The sequence below is a fragment of the Micromys minutus genome (assembly GCF_963924665.1).
Source record: "Micromys minutus genome assembly, chromosome: 9".
Lineage (NCBI taxonomy): Eukaryota > Metazoa > Chordata > Mammalia > Rodentia > Muridae > Micromys > Micromys minutus.
This window is the reverse complement of record NC_137978.1, coordinates 47,692,461-47,711,564: the sequence shown is the minus strand read 5'-3', so window position 1 is coordinate 47,711,564 and position 19,104 is coordinate 47,692,461. Positions and strand designations below refer to the sequence as shown.

General features: G+C 46.8%; 1 protein-coding gene across 1 annotated transcript; it reads right to left on the bottom strand.

Annotated features, from left to right (window-relative positions):
• Positions 1–11,136: 11,136 nt before the first annotated feature.
• NR0B2 (nuclear receptor subfamily 0 group B member 2) lies at positions 11,137–13,940 on the bottom strand. The gene is made up of 2 exons (XM_080921974.1): positions 13,362–13,940; positions 11,137–11,673 (listed from the first exon to the last, which is right to left on the bottom strand). The coding sequence occupies exons 1-2, from the start codon at positions 13,900–13,902 to the stop codon at positions 11,432–11,434; spliced, it is 783 nt and encodes a 260-aa protein (XP_080778100.1). The 5' UTR covers positions 13,903–13,940; the 3' UTR covers positions 11,137–11,431.
• Between the last annotated feature and the right edge of the window lie 5,164 nt (positions 13,941–19,104).

Sequence of the window (19,104 nt, the reverse complement as noted above, 5' to 3'; positions counted from 1 at the left end):
CCATGTGCAGCGTCTGTAATCCCAGTGCTTCAGAGGCCAGGGGATCAGATATGCAGTATCCTTCTTGGCTGTATGACATGGTTGTTTTGTTTGGATGGTGTTTGTTTTTGTTTTTATCTCCTTTGGTTTGGTTTGGTTGTTTTTTCAAAACAGGGTTTCTTGGTTGTCCTGATGCTCTGTGGATCCGGCAGAGATGGGCCTGTCTCTGCCTTTCCAGTTCTGTGATTGCCCCCACCACCACCTGGCTATATAACAAGTTTAAGACCAGTTTGAGCTCCTGAGACTCTGCCTCAAAAAAAAAAAAAAAAAAAAAAAAAAGTCAGCCTGGAGAGATGGCTCAGTGGTTAAGGGCTTTGACTGCTCTTCCAGAGGTCCTGAGTTCAATTCCCAGAAACCACATGGTGGTTCACAATCATCTGTAATGAAATCCGATGCCCTCTTCTGGTGTGTCTGAAGACAGCTACAGTGTACTTATATAATAAATAAATAAATAAATCTTAAATTTTTTTCCTTGTGTTTAAGATGTTCTGATGTTTTGACAGTGCAGTTTGACCACAGCCCTGTGATCCTTCACAGCAGGGAAGGGTAAGGACCCCAGACTCTTCTTCTGTGTTCCAGAACAGAGTGCACTGCAAAGAATCAGTTCTCTTCCCTGGACTTAAGTAAGAAACACGTGCACTTTGTTTACCCGTGATGAAACCACACAGATTCCAAATTCCAGTTCTTTGCCTCATAAAAGCTGAAGCTGACCTTCTTGTCCTCGATAACCAAGCTTTGAATGAGCTAGCTTCCTTCTCTCTTTCCCTTGAGTCTTGGACCTTGAGCAAGCTCTTCCCTCCTCTTCCTCAAAAAACCCCTCATGAGAATGGGTTGGATTCAGAGCCAAATATTTCCCATGTCTGGACCCCATCAACCCACCATGCTTCCACTACTTGCCCCATTTTCTTTCCCCAAGCTTTTTCTGGTCTGCTCTCTCTCTCTCTCCTGTGAAAGAAAAACTGTTTTTGACTTTGAGACCGTGGAGATGTCATTGTCATTGCCAGGTCAGAGCCTTCCTCACTGTGACGGTTCTACAGCCCCCATAATTGCAATAGCTCCTTCTCCCCATTTTAATAATCCTCACTCCCTCCACCCCACAATTGTTGTTTTCTTTTTCTTCACTTACCAGCGCATGGCAGCATTCATAGATGATGTGTTCACAAGATTTTGCAAAACATTAGTAACCTAGTAACCTCAGGTTAGGAAGTCAGAGATCAGAATTGTTTCATCTATATAAAGTCCAACCTTGCAAACTAAAAACAAAATTTAGGGATGCATAAATAAATATTGTTTAAATCAGAAAAAGTATCAGGGCAGGCAAGTGATCTCGGCACCTGGGAGGGTAATGTAGGAATTTTACTTCAAGTTCAAGGCCGGGTCAGGCCACAGAGTATGGGCCTCTTTCAAACAGGGGGTGGGGCGGGTAAGGTGAATGACAGAAAGAAAGCAAAACTCAAAGAAATGATTAACTGAAATTCAGGGTAGTCATTAGCTTTGTGGGCAATGATGAATTGGGAAAGAGCCCTCAAGGTTGGCAGAGGTCATTACCGGTGCCACAATGGGGAGGGGCCTTTATGCTGTTGCTTTTTGTATCCAGTAGATATAGTTTACAAAAAGTTTCTTTAAATTATTTATTTTATTTATTTGCTTATTTTGGGTTTTTGAGACAGGGTTTCTCTGTGTAGGCCTGGCTATCTTGGAACTCACTCTGTAGACCAGGCTGGCCTCCAACTACCTCTGCCTACCAAATGCTGGGATTATAAAGGCATGTGCTACCAACACTTGACTTATAAACAATGTTTTCTAAAGATTTATTTATTTCATGTATGTGAATACACTGTCACTGTCTTCAGACACATCAGAAGAGGGCGTCAGATCCCATTACAGATGGCTGTGATTCACCATGTGGTTGCTGGAAATTGAACTCAGGACCTCTGGAAGAGCAGTTGGTGCTCTTAACTGCTGAGTCATCTCTCCAGCTCATCCTTCTCCTTTTTCTGAGACAGGGTTGTTTTGTGTGTGTGTGTGTGTGTGTCCCTGGCTATCCTAGAACTCACTTTGTAATCAGGGTGGCCTTGAACTTAGAGACCTACCTCCAGATGCTGGAACTAAAGGTGTACATCACCTTAACCAAGTGAAAAAAGATCTCTTAAGACAAAGTCTTATATATTCAGGCTGGTGGGAACTCATAGCAATCCTCCTGCCTCAGCTTCCTAAGTGCCAGGATTACACTTGTATACCACCAGGCCCAGCCTAAAAAGAAAAAGAAAGGAGCTCTAGTGACTTTATCTAATTGTTGGTGGGGACAATATCATGTTAGGATTTTATTTGTTTTTAGTACAATGTGTGCAAGATTTACATATAAGGACAAACATGCATGACACTCTGGAGGTCAGAGGACATCTTGGTGACATTGGTTCTCACCTTCTATTTTACATGGGTGTCTGGGATTGAACTCAGGTATCTAGGCAGTAAGCACCTAGCCATCTTTCCCACTGAGCCATCTCCCTAACCAACCACCCATGTTAGTGTCTGGATTTTAAAATCTGATAGAAATATGGATTGGTATGACCACTTTGAAAAACTAGCAAGATCTAATAAAGCTGGGCATACTTGTCCTTATTCGGATTCCCAATAGATCTGTACACAGCTGTGTATTTTAACATATGGAACAAGGGGCTGGGAGATGTCTCAGGGAGTAAAGAGCTTGCTCTGCAGGTGTGAGGACCAAAGTCCATCTCCTCAACCCCACGGAAAAGGTAACAGGTCACACCTATAACAGCTCTGCAAAGGTAGGCAGATTCCCAGAGCCTGGCTGGACAGCCAGCGTGCTGGTAAAGCAAGCTTCAGTAAAGCAAAAAATCATGTTTTTTAAAGCAGGTCTACAGAGCTAGTTCTTTTTTTAAATTTATCTGTATGAGTACACTGTAGCTGTCTTCAGACACACCAGAAGAGGGCATCGGATCCCATTACAGATGGTTGTGAGCTACCATGTGGTTGCTGGGAATTGAACTCAGGACTTCTGAAAAAACAGTGCCTTTAGCCACTGAGCCATCTCTCCAGCCCTACAGAGCTAGTTTTAAGACAGTCAAAGCTATGCAAAAACAAAAACAACAACAACAGAAACCCACCCCTGTCTCGAAAAGCCAAATTTAAAGAAAAAACAAGTTGACTAGACAAAAGAGGACATTCCAACATCAGCCTCTGGCCTCTGAGTACCTGTGCTGTTGAATGCATATGAATAAATCTGAAAGCAACAGTCACTCAAGCAGTTGAATTTGTATTATCTATAAAACGGGAAGCAAAGCACGTGTTGGTCAGCAGTAAGCAAATTGCAGCGCAGGGAGAAACTTTGCAACAACCACGGATGACAATGCATCACTTTCCACACAGAACAGCCTGATGACGTAACACTGAGTGAACAAAAACAGAGGCTGGAGAGACGTTCAGAGGTTGAGAGCACTGGCTGCTCTTCCAGAGGACCTGGGTTCAATTCTCCATACTCACATCAAAGATTACAGCAATCCTCTGTCCTTTTCCGGCCTTGGAGGATGCCCCAGCCTGTAGAACATAGATCCACATGCAGACAGAACATTCACAGACATAAGTAAAATGAAAAAATGGAGCAAAGAACAAACAGGAAACAGCACACGTTAGACTCACACAGAACTATATAAGATGATCTCATTTATACATTTCTTTCTTTCTGTATTGTTTCTTAGTTTTTCCAGTCAGACTTTCCCTGTGTAGCTCTGGCCATTCTGAGACTTGCTCTGTAGACCAGGCTGACCTTGAACTCACAGAGATCCACCTGCCTCGGCATCCTGAGCTCCAAGATTAAAGGCGTGTGTCACCACCTCCTGGCTTCTTTTCTCTTCCTTCCTTTCTTTCTTTCCTTCTTTCTTTCTTTCTTTTTCTTTTTCTGTTTCTTGAGATTGTTTCGTGTGGCTCAGACCAGTTTCAAACTCACTAGGTGAGGAAGACTTTGGACTTTACAATTTTCTGAAGACTAAGAAACCAAACCATTTGTAAAAGTCAGGCAGTGCTGACACATGGCTTTAAGCCCAGCCCTCGGGAGACAGACACAGGTGGATCTCTGTGAAGATTACATAGAAAATCCTGTCTAGAAAAGCCAGAAAGGGTTCTTTCTCTTCTGGTCCCAACCGCTGTGGAAGCTGTGGGTTACCGTGCAGACACAGCCAAGTCCAAGAACCACAACCAGTCCCAAAAATGGCACAAAAATGGCATCAAGAAACCCCAGTTACAATGATACAAATCTTTTAAAGGGGTTGACCCCAAGTTCCTGAGGAACATTCGCTTTGCCAAGAAGCACAGAAAGGCCTGAAGAAGATCAGGCCAACAATGCAAAGGCAGAGGCCATCAAAACCCTTGTGAAGCTTGAGGCCATCAAGCCCAAGGTGCCAAAAGGGCCCCAGCCACAAACTCAAACTCAGGGCTGTTTGGCTTTCATCGGTCACCCCAAGCTTAGGAAGAGGATTCAAAACTACAAGGCCAAGGGTCGTAGGCTCTACCAACCAAAGCTCAAGGTTTAAACCAAGGTAGAGGTACTCATATACATAAAATAAATCTTTTAAAAAATAACATAAACAAGGGGGTGGGGACATCCTCTTTGGAGGGGGGGAGGAGGAGGAAGGGGATGAGGAACTGTCGAAGGTCAGAGTGGGATAATGATTGGACTGTAAAAAAAAAGGATTAAAGATAAATATTTAAAAAACAAATAACAAATATAAACAAAATAGTAAGGTATGATAACACCCACCTAAAACAACTCTCTGTATTTGTGTGTGTGTGCGTGCACCATGCATGTGTACTTGTAGATGCTACGATGTGTTGGTGACTGTCGAGGCCAAATGAGGGCACCAAATCCCTTGGAACAGCAGGTATAGGTGGTTGTGAGCTGCCAGACCTGGTGCTGGGAACTGAACCCGGGTCCTCTGGAAAAGCAGCATAGTCTCTTAACTGCTGAGCCATTTTAAAGCCCTGTCGTTTTCTTTTCTAAAGTTTAAATTTTTTTCTTTTACAATTTCATGCATGTATAATATTCTTTGAGCAAAGTCCACCCATTGGTTTTTTTTTTTTGTTTGTTTGTTTGTTTGTTTTTTTGGGGTTTTTTTTTTGGTTTTTTTGTTTTTTTTGTTTTTTGTTTTTGTTTTTGTTTTTTTTTTTTTTTGTTGTTTTTTTCTGGAAGCGGGGATTGTGGTGAAACAGGGTTTCTCTTTGTAGCCCCGACTGTCCTGGAGCTTTTTTCTATAGACCAGGCTGGCCTTGAACTCCCACACCTATTCACAGCCCAAGTTCATCTCTCACTGCCTTTAGACCCATAGGTTCTGGAATGTCCTTTCTCTGTTCTGTTTTGTGATACAAGCCCTATTTGCCTGTCTGTGTACCAGGTGCTGTCCGTCAGGATCTGCGGGGCTCTGGCCTGGCCAAAACTCTCTGTGGAACAAGGCTGGCTGCCAAGCTTGTTCCAAGGCCATCACTGACTTGGTGGCAGGTGGCAGGACCCAGCGGGCAGGTAGCTAGGAACCAAGGTTGGGGCCACAGAGCAGGAAGTGACTGCAGGTAGGTTAGAGCAGCTTCTGCAACCCAAGTTTCTGGAGAGAACCCCTTCTTGTAAGCATGTCAGAGCTCCATAAAACAGGCACTCTCAGAAGGGCTTTGGTGAAATAGCTCTTGAGCCTCTATTCCTGGTGGATAGCATTTTATATACATTTTGGGGTGGGTTGGGGTTTAAAAGCAGATGCTTTCTGTTGACTTGGTCTGAGATGTTAGGGATGCCCCATCTGCATGTGGGGGGGGGCTTCGGGTGTTGCCCCCATGAGATTGATTGTCACAGTCCTCTCCATGGGGTGTTTCGGGCCGTGTGTTTCAGGGCAGAAACCTGGTTGGGAGTAGATTTAAACGCCTACCATTCCCAATTCTGAGAAGTGCTAGGGTTTCTGAATCTGCTCAACCTTACCAAGTTTTCTGTCTGGTTGCATGGTCCCCGGCACCACACCTATTCACAGCCCCAGGTTCATCTCTCACTGTCCTTAGACTCATAGGTTCTGTGTCAAAGGAGTTGAGAAGTATTCCTTGCTCTCTAGCACCTCTGTGCCTTTGTATATCCCCCCCCCCACTCTGGAAGGCCTGGCCCTTGCAAACCCCCAGGTGTTTATGAACTGTCAGTACTCCAGGAAAGCGCTTTCCCACCTCTGGGCATGTTAATCATTGTAGTAACAAGTTTAGAGTTTTGGTTTCTTTAAACACACACACACACACACACACACACACACACACACACACACACTCACTCACTCACGGGGTGGGGGGAGGCATATTATAAGAACATGCTTTCCCTTTCGTCCCTTCTGGGGACTGTCTGCAGCAGCTGACTGTGATTTGCCTCGTGTTCTATCAGAGGAATAATAGTTTCTGCGATTGTGTGATTGTTTGGAATTCGGGGAACTTTTCAGAAGGTATATCAATGCTAGGAGCCCTGAGAGGTGTGGTTGGTGGTTAGGGTCATGTTGAGGGGTTGTGGTTTGTCAGTAGTCATGTTCAAAGAACAAACAAGAAGAGGAAGAAATAGACCCAGAGAGCTCTCTCTCCCTCCCTCCCTCTATCCTATCGTTCTTTATCTAGTGATAGGGGGTGAAGAGTGGGGGTTAAAAGGTGGAAAAAAGAACCCATAAATTATCAAAGACCAGGTACAAATCATCCTTCAGACTGCTGTCACACAGTCAGATCACTGTGTTATAATTTCTTAGGTATGGGAAGTCTTCCTCCAGGGTGGGATCTTGGTCCTATTCATTTCCTCCTCCCCCCACTTCCCTCCCACATCCTGCAGAATCTGGGCCGAGTAAAGTCAGGAGACATTGAGTGACATAGTATGTGCGGGGGGGGGGGGGTCGTGAATGATCACCTCCCCCCCACTATCATCAAAGGTTCTAGGGTGTACAAAGGCCCTGAGGGCTGGGTGGCTCATGGCACAACACAGTCAGCTGACAGCTATTGGCTGCTTAATCCACAGCCAGTGATTTGGCTAATGAAGATAGGGCTAATGATGGCCATAAACCCTGAGCTGCCCTGGGACCACAGTCAGTCTCCAATGAGTCATGTGGCTGAGCCTGAGAGCAAGGACCCCCTCCTAAATGTAGATGGTCAGTAAACAGTGGCCCTACTGAGACCAGACTCACTCCAGCCTATGCGGAGGGCAAGGATTCTGCCTCTCCAGTCACTGGTGTCTGTGCCCAAGTCTCAACCAGACAGCAATCACCTCAGACCTTCAGAGAGTTTTATCCCAGCAACACATGCTTCTTCCTCCTCTTGCTGGAAACGAGAGACAGACCTGGTCCCAGGGTGATGGTCAGAGAGACAGTTCCCCCCATGCTCTGAAAAGCTCACAGCGAAGGCCACTACCCTCACTCTACTGGACGTGATTCATTCCAGGGTTTGGTCCTGTTTTCTTTATGTTCTTAGCATAAGAGTTTGCGTGAAGGTATAGAGAGTAACCAGAGAGATAAGGAAACAGAAACGGCCAGAAAGAAGGCTCAGCCTGTAAAGGCGTTTACAGCATAAGTTTCATGATCCGAGTTTCACCCTTCCCCCATTCCGTGGTACAAGGAAAGACCCAACTCCTGAAGGTTGTCCTTGGCTGGGTCTCCAAATGGGTGCTGAGGCAGCAGATGCAAACATATCTCTACTCACACACACAGAATAAATAAAAAGTGTGTAGGGGGGTGGGAGAGCTCACACTTCCTGACTAAATAGAAAAATCAAATATTTTTTTTGAAAAAGAACAAGGCAGAGTTAGTAAGAAAAGGTGTTTGGGCCTGTGGTGGTGCACATCTTTAATCTCAGCACTTGGGAGGCAGAGGCAGCTAACTCTGTGAGTTTAAGGCCAGCCCATCTACAGAGTGAGTCCTAAGACAGCCAGGGCTACACAGAGAAACCCTGTCTGGAAACACACACACACACACACACACACACACACACACACACACATCACCACCACCACCACCAACAAAAACCCAAAAAAGATGTTTGGATGATAGAAGGATGGGGTATTGAGAAGAATATCCCATGATACTTGCCGGTCATGGAAGAGGAAAATGGGAGGCAGGGAATCAGAAATCAGCTTGAGTGTTTGAGATGGCATGCTATAGTTAACTAATAGGCCATTCATGCAAGGCATAAAAGAGAAAGATGACCCTGAGACCCCGAATCCCCTCGATCAGGTCACTGTGGAGGAAACACGCCCTGCTTTTGTCAGCAACATGGGAGGGACTGGGGTGTGCTAGAGGCTATGAAGAGGCCAGACAGGAGAGGTCAGTGGCTCAGGCCGGGGTCTGGAGGTCTGGTGGGAAGTAGGGGGATGAGGGGCTTGTTCAGCCCCAAAGGTGGATTCTCTAGGGTTTGGCTGGTGGGGAATGGCTGAGGAGAGGGTGCCCCTTTTATAGTACAGACATACCTGTCTGTTGCCTGTTAACTGTGGGTCAGAGCTTAGACAGAATATTAACATTCCTATTAAGAGTGGTTGTCTAGTTAAATGCTGTGAGAGCAGGTTGGCTTGGATTGTAGATTCTGAGAACAATCTGAAGATGGGTAGACATAGATCTATACAGTCTTTTGCAATTTATGTATTTTTATTTCATGTGCATTGGTGTTTTGCCTGCGTGTGTGTCTGTGGAAGGATGTCAGATCCTCTGGAAATGGAGTTACAGATAGCTGTGAGCTGCTATGTGGGTGCTGGGAATTGAACCTGAGTCCTCTGGAAGAGCAGCCAGTGCTCCTAACTGAAGAGTCATTCATTGAGCCTCCAGACTCCGGCCTGAGTCACCTACCTCTCCCTACCTGACCTCCATAGCCTCTAGCACACTCCAGTCCCTCCCTTGTGGCTGACATAGGAGGCTTCTCTTGCAAGAGCAGAGACGTGTTTCTTTCACATGACCTGATCAAGGGAATTCAGGGACATTTTGTGAATGGCCCATTCATTCATTTGTTCATTCATTTATTCATCCATTTAACCATCCATTTGTCGAGACATGATCTTTTGTAGCCCAGGCTAGACCTGCACTCACTGTGAAGCTGAAAATGATCTTGACTTCCTGGTCACCCTGCCTTCACTCCCAGGTGGTTGGATTAGAGGCTCACTCACTCACAGGGCTGGAGGTCAGCAGTACTTTGTATATGCTGGCAAATGCTCTACCAAGTGAACTACATTCTCCAGGCCTAATTTAAAATATTTTTCTTACCTTTTCGTTTGTTTGGACAGGGTTTCTCCACTGTGCTGGAATTCGCTCTGTAGACTAGGCTGACCTAGAACTCAAAGATCCACTTGCTTCTGTCTTTTGAGTGCTGGGATCAAAGTTACTTTTTTGTTGTTGTTGTTTGTTTTTCAAGACAGGGTCTCTGTGTGTAGCCCTGGTTGTTCTGGAACTAACTCTTTAGACCAGGCTGTCCCTGAACTCAGGAATCAACCTGTCACTGTCTTCCAAGTGCTTAAATTAAATTTAAAAGAATACACCAGAAAGAAAAAGAAAGAAAGAAACCTTAAAGCCCACCCCCAGTGACACCTCCTCTACCAAGGCCACACCTCCTAATCCTTCCCAAACAGTTCTACCAACTGGGGACCATACATTTAAATATATGAGCCTTATGAAAGCCATTCTCATTCAAACCACTACAGGTTAAATCCATACACATCAAAAAATAAAATAAGCAGAAGAATATATCCCAAGCAATATGCCCATTCTTGGGCACACAGGTGCATTGTACTGTGACTGTGTGTCTTTTGTAGTGAAGGCTCTGCTGCAATATACTTTATGCTTTTCAGTACTATATGAGCATCAGTTGAGTGTGTGGGGTGTGTGTGAGACACACACACACACACACACACACAAAGGGAGAAACAAAGACAGGAAGAGAGAGAGAGAAAGGGAGAGAGAGAGAGAGAGAGAGGCTTAAGGGGGTATGTGGATGATCCTGATCTGTGCCTCTGAGTTCTATGTTTCCTTATTGTAGACTCAGTGCTATGTTGTCCTACAATAAGGAGACACAATGGTGTTCTTGGCTCTGGCACTGCACGTCCATAAATGGGGGGGAGGGAGGTATGGTTCTAAGCTGGGAGCTTTAGAGGCAGGTCTGAGTGGTGACTCCTAGGCTGTTGCCCAGAAAGAATGTCCTCTCTGAGCAATAATTAACGGGGCCCGTGAGAAGGATCCAAACTGTGGAGGTGAGGGGTGGAGCGGTCAGGAGGAGGTCTGAAAGTCCTGCAGACAACTGCTCTTATCATTTCCTGCTGCTCACCCTTCAGGTCAGTCACCCTGACCCAGGGTGACCGGGTCAGGATATTTAACAAACACTGAGGCTCAGACATTAACCAATCAAAACAAACCCTCTCCAAGCTCTGAATGGAGCAGGCCGGAAGCTGTGGACTGAGCAATCACGGCCTCTCTGGTGGCTAGGACAATGGGAATGACCTGGGAGGAGGGTCCCAGGACGAGGTCAGGGCAGAGGGGCAGTGGAAGGGAACTCCGGGGCTCAGAACACAGTGTTCTCAGGCATTAGCACCTAGGGTGATCATGTCATGCGTTAGACCTCTCCCTGCCTCTGCTTCCAAGTTACTTCCAGGGTAGCCCCAGCTGCTTCGGTCCCTGGTGCTAGGAAAGTAATGGACCAGTCTCTTTTGTCAGTTGCAAGAATTGGGGGACCCGGAGGATCAGAGATTCTAGAAAGTTGAGTGGCCTTGTATGTTTTGGGAATGGGGCATTTCTGTGACTAACTGCAATCCCAATTTCTCTGAGGTGAGAGAACAGTAACTCGGAAGTGGACCATGGACACTCTGGAGACAAGGACAGAAAACACCTCTGCTCGGGGAGAAAGGCAGGAAGGTGGCAGGGACTGAGAAGACGCTTTCTGCAGGCTTCTCAGTCAGTTGCAAAATAACCCTTATCCCCAGCACTGGTGTCACCATCCCACCCCAAAACATCAGGGAGCTGGTCTCGGGCTCCTTTCCATGAGTTCCCTCCAAGACTAAGGTGCACCACAAAGATTGGTTGGTCCCTTCCACAAGCGACTACAGTGTCAGCAGGTCATACCTTTTTATTACAAAACCCAATAACTTAATTTAGTTCTATACAAAGTCAGGAAGAATTCTGGCCTAAAGTGCAGCCTCCTGCTCCCAGCCCTACCCAGGCAGAGAAAGGCATTTTGGCCCGGAGGTTTTGGGAGCCATCAAAGGCCTCCTGGACAGTTAGCAGTACACTGTATCCAAACCAAGGAAGTCCAAGCTGCGGGTGTGTGACTGAGATGAGGGAGGGCTGCTTCAGGGGAGCTGAGTGCTGCCTTTCAGGCTCCCCTTTGGAGGCACTGGATCCCATTCTGCAGGTCACCTCAGCAAAAGCATGTCTTCAAGCAGTTCAGTGATATCTACATCTCCGATGATAGGGCGGAAGAAGAGATCTACCAGAAGGGTACATGAAATGTTCTTGAGGGTGGAGGCCATGAGGAGGATTCGGGCCAGGCGGCCTTGGCTAGCTGGGTACCAAGGCTCCAGGACTTCACACAATGCCCAGTGAGCCTCCTGTTGCAGGTGCGCGATGTGACAGGAGGCATGGAGGCCTGGCACATCTATGGCAGAGAGGGTGAAGAGGGCAGGTGAGCATCTAAGTCTGTGGAGGTTAGCCCGGGGTGTGAGAATGTTAGCAGTTCCCTCCCTTCGTAGGCTGGGGTACCACGCAGGGTCTTGTGAATGCTAGTGTGTGCTAGGCAGACATTCCACTATGGGGTTATACGTGGATAGTCCCTTTAACATACTAGGGAAGCACATCCTTATCCCTTAAAGATAAGGAAGTGAGCTGATTGTTTTGTGGTGCTGGGAATCAAATCCAGGTCTACAGCCTGTGAGGCACTTCTTCACTAATGAGGCACATGCCTAGGACCCCTGCCACCTTGGAGGTTCCATCCACCGCCTCCTTCATTATTTACCATTGTATTCATCCATCCACTTATGGAGAGGAAGCAGAGAGTGTGGTTGTAATGACTTAAGACATACAGGCTGGAGAGATGGCTCTGTGGTTAAGAGCACTGACTGTTCTTCCAGAGGTCCTGCATTCAGTTCCTAGCATGCACATTGTAGTTTACAACCCCTTATGACTCCAGTTCCAGAAGATCTAACACCCTCTTCTGACATCTTTGTGACATCTCCTTTACAGATGATGCATACATACATGCATGTATGTATGTAGGAGCTCACAGACATAAAATAATTTATAAATAAATCTTTTTATTTTTATTTTTCATCTGCTACTTTTTTTTTTTTTTTTTTTTTTTTTTTTTTTTTGAGACAGGGTATCTCTGCATAGCCCTGACTGTCCTGGAAGTAGTTCTCCGGCTGGCCTTGAACTCAGAGATCCGAGTGCCTCTGCCTATCAATGCTGGAATTAAAGGCATGCGCCACCACCACCATCTGGCTAAATAAATCTTAAAACCAAAAACCAAACCAAAAACCCAAACAAACAAGCAAACATAGAACCCGGCTGTCTGGGTTTGAAATCTCAGCGCAGCCACTTATTAGCTGGGTGACCTTGAATAAGTAGGTTTGAGTGACCTTCAGTAAGTGAGAACTTTAACCTTCCTTCAGTTTCTTCATCTGTCAAGTGGGGATAATGAGTTCCTGTCACCCACACTTGTTACGAGGTTTAACCAAGCCAGTATTTGTGAAGCTCTCAGACTGAGTCCTAACATATGGTAAACCAATGGGACTATTTGGGACTGCTGCTGCTACGTTACACCAAACTTTAATTCCCAAGGCCTGTCTCCTGTCTTCCTCAAAGCTATGAGGGATATTCTCCTATGCCAGGCCAACTTGGTCTACACAGTGAGTTCTAGGCCAGACAGAGTGACATGGAAGGTCCCAGTTCTCCCTGTCACCCCTATCACTCCTCCCCTGGCTTGACTTCACCCCACTCCCATGAACCCACAGAAGAATTTAACCTTCAGAACCTTACTATGTAGCCTGCCCTTGAACATGTGGCTGCCGTGCAGCCGTGTCTCCCTCTTACCCCCTCTACCCTCCCATGCTTCCTAAGATTCAGGCCAAATTTCTCAGGCACCATGGCAAAGAACAGTCTCTGCATTAGCTTGTTCTGCCTTGCTATGTGACCTTCAGATAGCAGCTTAACCTCTCTTGTCCTCTCCTATGAGCTATCTACTTGAGACTAAAAATGTTAAGCCCCAAGAAAGCACTTTCCCTGCATGGGCCATGAGCCCTGTCCCCTCCCACAGTGGCCACCATCCAGGAGTACCTGGAAGCTCACCTGGGTTGAAGAGGATTGTGCCCTTCAGGTAAGCATACTCCTTGGGACCCAGCTCAAGGCTCCAGAAAGACTCCAGGCAGCGCTGTAGCCACCGCACAGCAGCCAGGGAGGGTTGTGGCCGTTCTGGTAGCTGGACACCCGGGGCGCCACTGCTGGGTTCCTCTAGCAGGATCTTTTTAAGTATACTGGGCACCGGAGCCTCAGCCACCTCAAAGGTCACAGTATCCTGGGCCAACCCGAGCAGGAAGAGAGGGCCCCAGCAGCCCTCCAGCAGCAGCCGCTGGTCCTCGTGGGGCAGGTGACAGAAGGAGGGCAGGTTCCTGAGGAAGGCTACTGTCTTGGCTAGGACATCCAAGGCCTCCCTGCAGGTTCTGTGTGGAGCACAGAGACGCACAGGTCGGTGCTGCTGGCACAGGCAATGGCTGCGAGATGCAGGTGCGGTGGGCCTGGTCCTGGGGCCAGGGCTCAGAAGCGCGTACAGAATAGTCGGGCGGCCTGCTGAGCCCTGGCATGGGCAGACCCCTGACTGGCTGGAGCTCATGGTTGTTATCTTGTTCTTGTTACTTCCCAGCTATTCTGGCCTTCTCTACTGTGAGTGCTATTTATATCCTTGATGGGCGGGAGGGGGACTGGCCAACCAACCTTGACTCCAGAAGTCATGTTCATTGAAAGGAAAGAAAAAAAAAAACGTACACACACAATGCATACACACTGACCCTGGCAGGACTGGTGGGGAAGTGGTGGGGGAGGGGCCCTGGAAGCTCCACGTGGCCTTGCTATCACTTTACTCAATGAACTGGCCATTGCAGGGCGCAGGGCCACCTGCCCACTGCCTGAATGCCCTTTATCGGATGACTCAAGTGTATAAACAGGGTCATTAACCCAAGCTGTACCAGGGCACCAAGGTCTCAGGCGCTTAACCAGCCAGTGGCTGTGACTGCTGTTTCTATTGGTGCCTATTTTCATGCACACAAGACCAGGGTTCTCCCTGAGCCAAGGAGCCAGCCAGAGAGCTGGCTAAAACCTTGAATACATGACCCAGCCTGGAAGTGACTTATCTCGGATGTTTGCCTAACCTTGGGGCTCTGCTCCTGTGGTCGGTAAGGAACGGGCTGCAGGGAAGGGAGCCAGGTCCCTGGGGGACTTTGCTCTCTGTACAGTCTAGGAGGCTGCCTGTCTGTGACTCAGGTACAGGGGCCCCTTTGGGAAGAAGACCATTCAGAGCTCCTGCTTCCAGCCTGCACTCCTGCAGCTTCAGAGAGGCTGGATCTGCCCTTGCAAACCCATGGGAATACATGGCTGCTGACATTTAGTAAGGACCCCACTTAGTGTGGGTTACTTTCCCTTGTAACACGAAGACCTTCCAGTGAGACTACATTCCTACTCTGTGACACTCCAAGAGGGGAAGTGACCTACTCAAAGTCACCCCAACAGGAAGGGACAGAGTACAGGTGTGTCTGACCTCAAAGTCATCCTTGTTTGTCCTCCTGGATCAATTGTGCAAAGTGTGCGTTTCCCACAACTGGTAGCTAACAGGCACCACCCCCACATACCTAGTCTGCAGGTATGGCCCACCTATGATGTGGGTAGAAACACATCTCTGCTAGCACATGGCTCCTCTGTCCTGGACATTTGTCCCAAGAGGTGAGGGACAAGGGACATGGGAGGGCATCAGTTGTGTCTGGTTCCTGACCTTGGCTAGCCTTGCCTAGCAGGCTCCCTGTTGCCACATTCTTGGGCAACCTGGTGCTGTGGATAAGGAGAGATCTGGCATCTTCTACCCTGGCATCTGGTTTAGATTCCATGGTTCCCACTCACAGTGTGACTGTCTGCCCGTCTCCAGTGTTCAGGGAGCCGCTCTCTCTCGCTCTCTCTATTTTTTTTTTTTTTTTACTTAATTTGTATATAAGTACACTGTAGCTGTTTTCATACACACCAAAAGAGGGCATCAGATCTCATTACAGATGGTTGTGAGCCACCATTTGGTTGCTGGGAATTGAACTCAGGTCCTCTGGAAGAGCAGTCAGTGTTCTTCACTACTAAGCCATCTCTCCAGCCCTCCCCCATCTTTTCTTTTCTTCTTTTCTAAACAGGCTTTCTCTGTGTAGCTCTGTCTGTCCTAAGAAACTGCTCTGTGGATCCGGTTGGCCTTGAATTTACAGAAATCCACCTGCCTCTCCCTCCCTAGTACATAGGTTAAAGGCCTCCACTACCCCCACCCCAGCTGAGCCTTGGTATCTTAGCCGAGACTCTAAGGTCTTCCGGTGGTGCTGATTGAGGACAGAGCAAAGTCCTGCATAGACTATGAGACTGTCACCTGACTCCTTCATCCCCAAAGACAAGCAGGCACACAGCTTTTACTACAGTGGTGCATACCCTCAGCTCAGGCCCAGCTGGAAAAGAGCACACACTCAGGGATCAAAAGGAACAGTCACGGGCTGGAGAGATGGCTCAGTAGTTAAGAACACACTGACCTCTCTTCTAGAGGCCCTGAGTTCAATTCCCAGCAACAACATGGTAGCTCACAACTATCTGTAATGGGAACTGATGCCCTCTTCTGGTGTGTCTGAAGACAGCTACAGTGTATTTATTGTACCACTCCCATGTCAATTAGGTTTTTTGTTTTGTCTTGTGGCTGTGTTTTGCCTGCATATATATGTATGTGTAGCAAGTGCATACCTGGTGCCCAAGGAGGTCAAAAGAGGGCTTCAGATGCCATGGAACTGGAGCTATGCATGAGCATGAGCATCCTGTGGGTGCTGGGAACCAAACCTGGGTCCTCTAGGAGAGCAAGTACATGTATTACTGGGGCTTGTCTTAATCTTGCTCTCCTAGGGTAGGCAGGCTTTGAAATTGGGATCCTTCTCTTGTAACCTCTAAATTGTAAGATTTGTATCCCTTAGCTACTTGGTAGTGGTGGTGGGTGGCTTTTTGTTTTTGATTTTCTTTTCAGAAACAGAATTTTACTAGGTAACCTTGTGTGCTGGCTAGTTTTATGTCAGCTTGATACAAACTCCGAGTCATTTGACTGGAGGGAACCTCAATTAAAAAACTTTCTCTATAAGATCAGGCTGTAAACAAGTCAATAGGGAATCTTCTTAATTAGTGATGTATGGGAGGAGGCCTATAGTGGGTGGAGCCATCTCTAGGCTAGTGGGCCTGGGTTCCCTAAGGTTGCAGGCTGAATAAGCAAGCTGTTGCAAAATCCTCTTCAACCTAAATCGCCAATTTGTTGCAATATATTCTTCAACCGAAATAAACCCATTCAATGAAAACACAACTCAGTAATTATGAAAACAAGCTGCCCGTCTGTTTTGGGCAGATTTACCACAACACTTTTTATTCTCCTCCTTGGAGATCTCTTATCACTTGCCTATAGCGTTCCCCTGTTCCCGTTCCTTCCTCTCCTTCCCCCTCTGACTCTTCCTCTTCCACCTTTTCCCTGACTTCTCCTTTAACGTTTCCTCTCATTTTTCCCATCTCCTCTCCCTGTCCAATCATGTATTGACTTAACATAAATCTACAGCAAGCCATGAATGAGCCAGCCATAAGTAGCACCCTTCCATGGCCTCTGCATTAGTTCCTGCCTCCATGTTCCTGTCCTGTCCTGCGTGGGGTTCCTGTCCTGACTTCTTTCAAGGGTGAACATTAATCTGGAAGTATTACCCCCCCCCAAAAAAAAACCCTTTCCTTCCTAACTTGCTTTCGGTCATGGTGCTTCATCATTGTGGTGGTTTGCATTTGCTTGGCCTAGGGAGTGGCACTATTAGGAGGTGTGGCTTTGTTGGAGCAGGTGGAGCCCTGTTGGAGGAATTGTGTCACTGTGGGGGTGGGCTTTGAGACCTTTCTTCTAGCTTCCTGGAAGTCAGTCTTCTAGCTGCCTTCAGAATAAAAGGTAAAACTTTCAGCTCCTCCAGCACCATGTCTGCCTGGATGCCGCTGTGCTTCTTGCCATGATGATAATGGACTGAACCTCTGAATCTATAAGCCAGCCCCAGTTAAATGTTGTCATTTATAAGGGTTGCCTTGGTTATGGTGTCTCTTCACAGCAATAAAACCCTAACTAAGACAATCACTAATAGTAACCCTAAGTAAGATACCCTGTCTGTCCTAGAACTCTATATATCAAGAGACAGCTTTGAACTCATAGCATCCATCCGCTTCTGCCTCCTAAGGGCTGTGAAGGCATATGCCACGGTGCCCGATTTAGGCTGTGATTAAAAGCATATGCCATCGTGCCCTGATTTAAAGACATTTAGAGTGGTGTCATACAGACATCAGAGGATAATGTCTGGGAGTTGATGTTCTTTTTCCACCTGGGGATTGAACTTGCATCATCAGACTTGGTAACAAGTGCCTTTACTTGCTGAGCCATCTCAGTGGTCCATTGTGTGCATTTGAGTTCACAGCATCCTAGAGAATAGCTTACAAAGTGTTACTCTCATCTGTACTGGTGCTCAGATGACCATGTTGTCACCAGTGTGGCAGCTAGGAGCTGGCGTCTATGTCCTTCTGATCTGCCACATTGTTCTGCGAATGCTTTTGTCTTCTGGCTATAACAGGACAGCAATCTTTCCAGTACCTAGACCCAGCCAGTCCTCCGGTCTGATTCTGGGAAAGGAGTGTCATTAGTGGAGAGAGCTTGCCCTACCCGGTCCAAGATCCTGGGTTCTATGCTTAACTTGAGTGAGGAGGGTTAGAAAGAATAACGGAAACCACATTTCTGGGAGATGGAAGATGTGAATACACAAGGGACAAAACTCAGTACAAACCCTGTTACAGTGGATGGGAACTGGTGGTTAGCCTCCTGTTTCTTTAGCATATATAGGTCAGAGATGAATGTAAGGGCTGAAGAGATAGCTTAGCAACTACAGTACTTGATACTCCTCCAGAGGGCCAGGATTCAGTTCTCAGCATCCACATAGCAGCTCAAAACCAGCCACCTGTAACTCCAGTTCCAGGGAATCCTGCGCCCTCTTCTGGTCTCTGCAGGCACTGCAATATATGCTGCACAGGCATCCAAGCAGGCAAACACTTACATACAAAAAATAAAATTTAAAAATCATTTTAAAAATTAAACCAAAACATTTCTTCTGGGCTGGAAAGGTGGCTCAGTGGTTAAGAGCACTGGCTGCTCTTCCAGAGGTCCTGAGTTCAATTCCCAGTAACCACATGGTAGCCCACAACCATCTGTAATGGGATCTGATGCCCTCTTCTGGTGTGTCTGAAGACAGCTACAGTGTACTCACATTAAATAAATAAATAAATAAATAAATAAATAAATAAATAAATAAATAGAAAAAAAAGAGGAATAAAAACACTGCTTTAATTTTTTTTTTCAGTTTTTTGAGACAAGGTTTCTCTGTGTTCTACCTGTCCTTGAACTGACTTTGTAGGCCAGGCTGGACTCACTCACCTCCGCCTCCTGAGTGTTGGGATTAAAAGCATGTGTCACTACTTACTGCCCAGCTAACTTCCTTATTTTATTTTAAGATTAAAAAATATTTATTTATTTTATGTCTATGAGTACACTATTGCTGTCTTCAGACACACCGGAAGAGGGCATCGGATCCCATTACAGATGGTTGTGAGCCACCATGTGGTTGCTGGGAATTGAACTCAGGACCTCAGGACGAGCAGTCTTAACCACTGAGCCATCTCTCCAGCCCCCAGTCCCCCTTTCTTATTTTTTTAAGCTTGACAAAAACTGTGCTTTGACAGTGCTTTTCCTGATTGTCTGCAG